Raw genomic sequence first — 7044 nt, forward strand, 5'->3', positions numbered from 1 at the left:
CTGCTACTTATGCTGCCCTATGCCAAATGCCTTAGGGAGGGCTGCAGTGGATCATCTTACCTTCACACCAATGTTTTTCTAAATTGAGAAGAAATTTAGTGGATATATAACAATGACAAGAAACTTACAGTACCACATTTCAGAACAGCTGGTCCACAAATTCAAGGAAATGAAGTGTGGACTATACTACTGTGTATAGTCCATACTATCTGTTGCTGCATGTATTATCCTACGACGTAATTTTCACATGTCGTATTAATACCAGTACTGCTTACTGGGTGTTCCATGCTGTTGATTGTATTGATTTACATTGTGTAATCTGCCTTGAGTATCAGTGAGAAAGGCAAACTATAAATAATGTAAATAAACTACACTTCCTACAGCAGAACGAGGGTCACATTCCAAAACTCCCTATGTTAAACATTTCCTGCAAACAGAAAGCTAGCATAGCAAGGTATGAGGGGGGTAGAACCTTTCTCCCTGCTGAGCTAGTTTTCTGTTTTCAGGTTTGTTTTGTTTTGTTTTTACTAAAAATGAATTCAAAGCTGGAATATGAATTGGCATAGTTCATTCTGGGACAGGGTAAAAGACAGAACAGCCCAGAATGGGCATTAAATGATAGTACTGCAAAAAAACAGTGGGATGCGTTAAAAGCACTCCAGAACAATATTTTGGAAAGCAAAGTGCAGAAATATCATGCATTTATTAACCCTTTCCAGGCCAAAATGCCTCCGGAACACCTTGGAACGGGACGGAATGGGCATTAAATGAACAATAGTACTGCAAAAAACAGTGGGATGCCTTACAGACATTTGAGAACAATATTAGAAATAAAAATGTGGAATTCTCACACTTTTATTAACCCTTTCCCAGTCAAAATGCCTTTGCAATATCTGAAAACCAGCTGGAACAGGCATTAAACAAACAACAGTTCAGAAAAAAGTAGGATGCATTACAGACCTTGGGAACAATATTTTAAAACAAAACTGTGGAACTCTCACACTTTTATCAACCCTTTCCAGACCAAAATGCCCCCCAGAACACCTCAGAACAGGCCTTAAACAAACAATAGTTCCACAAAAAAACAGTGGAATGTATTAAAGACATTCAAAAGGAATATTTTACAAAGAAAAACACTGAAATGACATACTTTTATTCACCCTTCTCAGCCAAATGGCCTCGGAATAGACTGGAACCAGCATTAAACAAATAGTGATGAAGAAAACAGTGGTATGTGTTACTGACACTTGAGAACAATATTTTAGAAATTAAAACACTGAAATTTCACTGTTTTATTCATAGGGTTGCCAGTTCTGGGTTGGGAAATTCCTGGAGATATGGGGATGGAGTCTGGGAAGCATGGAGTTTTTGGAGGGGAGGGACCAAAGCAGGGTATACTACCATGGAATCCGTCCTCCAAAACTGCCATTTTCTCCAAGGGAACTAATCTCTGTCATCTGGAGATTAGAAGTAATCCCTGGCTATCTCCAGCTACCACCTGGTGGTTGGCCACCCTGTTTATTAGATCACCTTTTACTCTTTTTGAAAAAAACAATTGAGTGCAAGATGAACAAGTTTGTAACATTCATTTAGCCACACACAAAAAGATTTCTTTAATTTTGAGCCAAAACCTGTTGGGTGCCAGACAGCCTTCCCTCTCTTCTTTACAAAGAGTTTCTCTTTCTTATGAGTCTTAAGGACAGAATAAGATCTAGCAGTTTTGTATGCGACTGATATTTTAGGACCTGGATTTTAACTTTTAATGTAATATCTTAATTATATAATTTTAATTATACTTATGTAAACTAAGTGCTGTCATTATATATAACACACTCCCCCAACTAAGCCTGTTGGCAAAATGCGTAGGGAATTTTTAGAAATTTAACTGAGAAATAAAATATATTTAATCTGATTTCGCACCATCAGCCTTGGCCTTATTTTTTTATCTCCTGTGACTGGTAAAGGTAAAGGTTCCCTTGCTCGAAAGCCAGCTCTTTATTTTCTTATTAAAGAGTTCGTAAAAGCATGAGAGTTCTGCGTTCTCGTTTCTAAAATATTGTTCTCGAGGGTCTATAATGCATCCCACTGTTTTTTGCGGTTTGTTTAATGCCCATTCCAGCCTGTTCCGGCTTTAACCCTGTCCCGTTTATTCTATTCTATCACCTCCAGCTTGTGTAAAATAGAACTAAATGTAGCCATCCCATCTCCAGCCTACTCACTACTCAAATGACCTTCATCCTTTTAAATCCCGATATTCTCGACAGATAATTCGCTTTTAAATTTTATCATAAATATACTCGACTTTTGTCGTCCTACCTCCCCACCCGCATCTCTCTCTTTTTTCTAAGAAGCAAATGTGACGAGGGCCATGCCACTCCTACGACCTACCTTTGGTTGAACTGGGAGCTAGTCGAAGACCCATCCCTTGTACCAGTCTCCACTTCTTTTATCACAGACGAGCCAAGCAATAGCGTACACTCGACTGCTTGGAGATCACAATCTGGAAATCAAAAAACGTCAACGGTGTCAGTGCACAATCACTGCCCGGCAAAACATAATCTCTCTCCTCCTGCACAAGGCAAGCTTTTGATACGGTAACTTAGGGCAACGTGAACTAGAAAAGCAAGCAGGAAACTTTGCTACCCTCTTTCATCGTCCGATAATATTCACTGTATCAATGGCAGCGTTTGATATGGTGCGAGTTACAGTTGCATCGCTCTCAAACACATCTCGTTCTCTACTAGAATTTCTTAGAAAACTACATTCCCCAATAACTTCCTTTCTTCCCTTGCGCAATGTCTGCTGGGAACATTTGTTATTTCCACCCTGCTCAAGAAATCTTCCGGCATCGGATTTATGGTGGCATGATGGAAATTGTAGTTTAAGGAACAGGAAACGGTTGTGTAGAGCGAAAGTAAGTTTGCAGGAGAAAAGACTACATTTCCCGACAGCCCATGGGAAGAGCAAGGCTCTGAGAAGAAGTGCCGGGAGTAATAGTAGTGTCCGGCCTGTAGTTAAGTGTGTTTAACCTGAGGAGAAGAAAGAGACCGTAAGACGATATGGCGGTTGATAAAGAACTGCTGGAGCTGGATTTGTACGCGCTGTTGGGAGTTGGTGAGAAAGCGGTGGATAAAGAGGTCAGGAAGGCCGTTGGCCGGGGTATTGTTTCGTAGCGCTGTGCGGAACTTATGTGGGGAAGAGAATCGGTAGAGCGGCTGGGAACGAAACTAAAAAGGCTTTGGAGGTGCCTGGTCAGTTCGTGGTCCCTTAATGTTTAAACTTCAAGACCTCAGGATTACCATGTTACTGGGTTCGGGTTCCAGTTCAGCTAATGTTGCCAACTTCCAGGTGGTGGCTTGAGATCTCCCGCTATTACAGTAGCTTTCCAGGTGTCACAGATCAGTTCACCTGGAGAAAATGGCAGCTTTTGAAAGTGGACTCTGATATTATACCCCACTGAAGTCCCTCCGCTCCCCAAGCCCCACCCTCCTCAGGCTCCACCTCCCCCAATTCTCCAGGTATTTCCCAACCCGAATTTGGCAACCCTAGGTTCAGCTAGACTAGTGCTCAAGGTTGCCAATCTCCAGGTGGGGGACTGAAGATCTCCTGGAATTACAGGTGATCTCCAGACTACAGAGATCAGTTCTGGTGAAGAAAATGGCAGCTTCCAAAGGTGGACTCCGTGGAAATATATCCCTCCCCAAACTATACCTCCCCATCCACCCCTAAATCTCCAGGTATTTCCCAACCTTGAGTTGGCAAGCCTGTGTGAAAACCTATGCCCCAGTAATCTCTCCTTATATATAATTGAATAGTGGGTGCCAAAGTTCTAATTCTAAAATGCACTCCCTTAGTGTATGGCTGATGGCACTGCTCCTCAGCATTGGGTAACAATGGTTACCACTCTCCAGGTGAGGGCTACAGATAACTCAAACATACAAATGCTCTTCAGGTAGCAGAGATCAGTCCCTCTGGAGAAAACAGTGGACTCTGTCATTAAACCCTGCTGAGGTCTCCACAGGAAACTGACACTGTTTGCCCAAAGCCAGAGCACTCTCCCAGAGCCTCTTTCTAGATCCCGTTGTATTTATTTCCGCAACGGGCATTATTTCTAGTAATATCTATAAAAGGAATGGTTAGAGGAGGAAACTTCACAGATGGCACACAGTCAGTAATCCATTTGTGAAGGCCCAAAGGGTTTTGAATCAGGATACTCATCACCAGGGGTAACTGAAGCAGGAAGCTTCTTTAAACAGTGGTATAAACTGACTTTCAGATTCCAAATAGGTAGCTGTGTTCATCTGTAGCAGCAAAATAAAACAGAAGTCCAGTGACACCTTAAAGGCTATATATATGTTCCAGCATATGCTTTAATAGCCTCTAATGCACCATGGGGCGTCTGTTTTATGTAACTGCCCAACTGAAATATTTAAGTCTTTCTTTGGAAGACATTGATTCAGGAGACACTTCTTCAGGGGCACTGATTTGGTCATGCTCATAAGTGCTTAAAACAATCTTACAATCTGTAATGCTGTATAAAGCAATTTGGAAGGAAGTTGGCCCTGAAGATAAGGCTTGCTGATTTGAAATGTGTTGGACCTTAAATGGATTATTCTTCACCTCTTGAGTTTTCCTCTTCTGGTCACTTCTTGCCCTGCTATGTTTCTCCATCTTTTTCACTATCTATAAAAGCCAACTTCCAGAGTTCTACCTCACTCCCCCCATATTCCATTGTGCTCCAGCATGACCAAGAAACAAGCGCCAGGCTGGAGATATGTTGATTCTTAGTGGCTGGATCATCCTCTGGGGGGGGGGGGACAGAGAGCAATATGGACTGAATTAAAGAGCCTACAAGAAGCGCCCAAGCGAAAGGCAAACATTCAGGACTTTTGCAATTTAAAAAAAAAAAAAAATCCCTGAAAATGGCAATTGAAAGCGGAGAAAGACTGAGATGGAATTTAAGCCTCCTTCAGGAAGTGAGAAGCTGGTCAGGTCAGGTGACCTGAATACCACAGACTTTACCAAATTGTGAACAGACATTACCAATTGAAAATGGTGTCCGGAATGTTCTATCATTTCAATACTATTCTTCTTCTGAAAGTGGATGAAAGCAGCGACTCTTGGTCTGTCATTTCAACAAGTAGGTATCAAAAATTTCATTAATATTCACCGATGTATCATAACTTAGTTGCAAGAAATTCTCTGAAAGAATGTTCCTAGGGCAAAGTGCTTGTATAATGCCTTCAAGGCTTTGGAACATCCCGGACACCATTTTCAGTTGCCTTGTGTATTTATATATGTAGATTTTTTGTACACATTTTTGTATAAATTTTGTGATTGTTATTTAAATATTTTCTAGTGCAGTTACCTCACAGTTTCTTCTTTTTTCGGTGTTTTTAATGGATAACATTTATGCTTATTTTCTATGTTGTGACGATTTTAATAGTAAGCTGTCTCAAGCAGGACTCTGAAAAGGTAGCGTTGAAATATCATCCTTCCTTATATTATAAAAGCAATTTGAGGTGGCCACATTCCATGCGTTCCCTCAGCCATTGGCCTGTCAGCTGCCACTCAACGGGACTCATGTGCCATTGGCCGGGTGCTGGGTCTGAGAGGGCCAATCCCCTGGCCGCATCGCCTCCCTCCATCGCCTCAGTCCCGCCCACAGACCCACCGGCCAGCCTTTCACCCTCAGTCTGCGGGGAGCCACCAGCTGGGATGGACGCTTCCCTGGTGGACTGACTGGCCTCGGGGACGGGGGGAATCAGCCGTGCCATGCTTCCCTGGCCCAGCGTGGCCTGGCCTAGGGAGGCCGCGGAACCTGCTTGGGGGGGGGCCTTGCCGGGGTTCCCTGCGCCGCTCATTTCCTTGCTGCCCTGGTGGCGTGGTCCGACTGGCCTCAGGGAGGGGGGAGATTGCCGCGCTTCCCTGGGCCGGCGTGGCCTGGTCCAGGGAGGCCGCGGGCCCTGCTTCGGGGGGGAGGGGCCCGCCAGGCTTCCCTGCACTGCCCGCTTTCTCGCTGGCCCGGCAGCATGGCCCAACTGGCCTCAGGGAGTAGGGAGATGGCCGCGCTGCGCTTCCCTGGGCCGGCGTGGCCTGGTCCAGGGAGGCCGCGGGCCCTGCTTCGGGGGGGAGGGGCCCGCCAGGCTTCCCTGCACTGCCCGCTTTCTCGCTGGCCCGGCAGCATGGCCCAACTGGCCTCAGGGAGTAGGGAGATGGCCGCGCTGCGCTTCCCTGGGCCGGCGTGGCCTGGCCCAGGGAGGCTGCAGGCCCTGCTTCGGGGGAGGGCCACCGGGGTTCCCTGCACTGCCCACTTTCTCACTGCTCCAGTGGCACGGCCCGACTAGCCTCGGGGAGGGGGGAAATGGCCACACCGCGCTTCCCTGGGCTGCCGTGGCCTGGCCCAGGGAGGCCGCACACCCTGCTTCGGGTGGGAGGCCCTGCCAGCCTTTCCTGTGCCGCTCCCAGCCTTGCTGGCCTGGTGGCGCGGCCCAACTGGCCTCGGGGAGGGGGGAGACAGCCACGCTACGCTTCCCTGGGCCACCACAGCTGCAGGCCCGCCCACTCTCCTACACCCTCTCTCTAGCTATCGTTGCCTTTTTCTCTGCAATGGGCCTTATTGCTAGTAAATAAATATTTATATTTTTATGCTGGGGCTGGGTTTGTAAAGCTGGATTTTAGTTAATATGTTTTAATGCCGTGGGGTGTTTTGTTTTACTTATTTTTATTTTGTAAGCCCCTAAGGAAGGTTCCTGGAGAGGCAGCATAGAATTTTCTAAATAAAAAAATTAATGTAAAATCTCACCCTTCAACAGTAGGTGGCTTTTGGCAAATGTCTCATGTTCTTTTTTCTTTTTTTTTGGTTAAAAACTTTTATTTTTTCGGAAATAACAACAAATTCAACACGATTTTCGTTTAACCAAAAAACCCTTATTCCCTCCTCCCTACTCCCTCCAGTGGCTTCCCGCAATGCGTTCCCCTTTTTAAGTTGCAATATAACTCAAGATAACATAATTTAACTCAATATTGTTCTAAACATAGTAA

General features: G+C 45.2%; 2 protein-coding genes across 3 annotated transcripts in view; one reads left to right on the forward strand and one right to left on the reverse strand.

Annotated features, from left to right (window-relative positions):
* The window catches only part of ZFYVE19 (zinc finger, FYVE domain containing 19), a 26986-nt gene extending 24233 nt beyond the window's left edge, over positions 1-2753 (reverse strand). The window contains exons 1-2 of one of the 2 annotated variants that reach the window (XM_015415337.1): positions 2644-2753; positions 2389-2500 (exon numbers count right to left, since the gene is read on the reverse strand). The gene's annotated coding sequence lies outside the window, so the exon portion shown is untranslated. Of the gene's footprint in view, positions 1-2388 lie in introns of both variants that reach the window. The other variant, XM_015415336.1, reaches the window with a different exon arrangement.
* A 220-nt stretch (positions 2754-2973) lies between these two features.
* Positions 2974-7044, forward strand: part of DNAJC17 (DnaJ heat shock protein family (Hsp40) member C17) — a 28616-nt gene continuing 24545 nt past the window's right edge. The window contains exon 1 of the mRNA XM_015415343.1: positions 2974-3137. Coding sequence (XP_015270829.1) covers positions 3060-3137 — 78 coding nt within the window. The 5' untranslated portion in view covers positions 2974-3059. The remainder of the gene's footprint in view (positions 3138-7044) is intronic.

The sequence above is a fragment of the Gekko japonicus genome, unplaced genomic scaffold, assembly GCF_001447785.1.
Source record: "Gekko japonicus isolate JY-2015 unplaced genomic scaffold, Gekko_japonicus_V1.1 scaffold631, whole genome shotgun sequence".
Taxonomy (NCBI): domain Eukaryota; kingdom Metazoa; phylum Chordata; class Lepidosauria; order Squamata; family Gekkonidae; genus Gekko; species Gekko japonicus.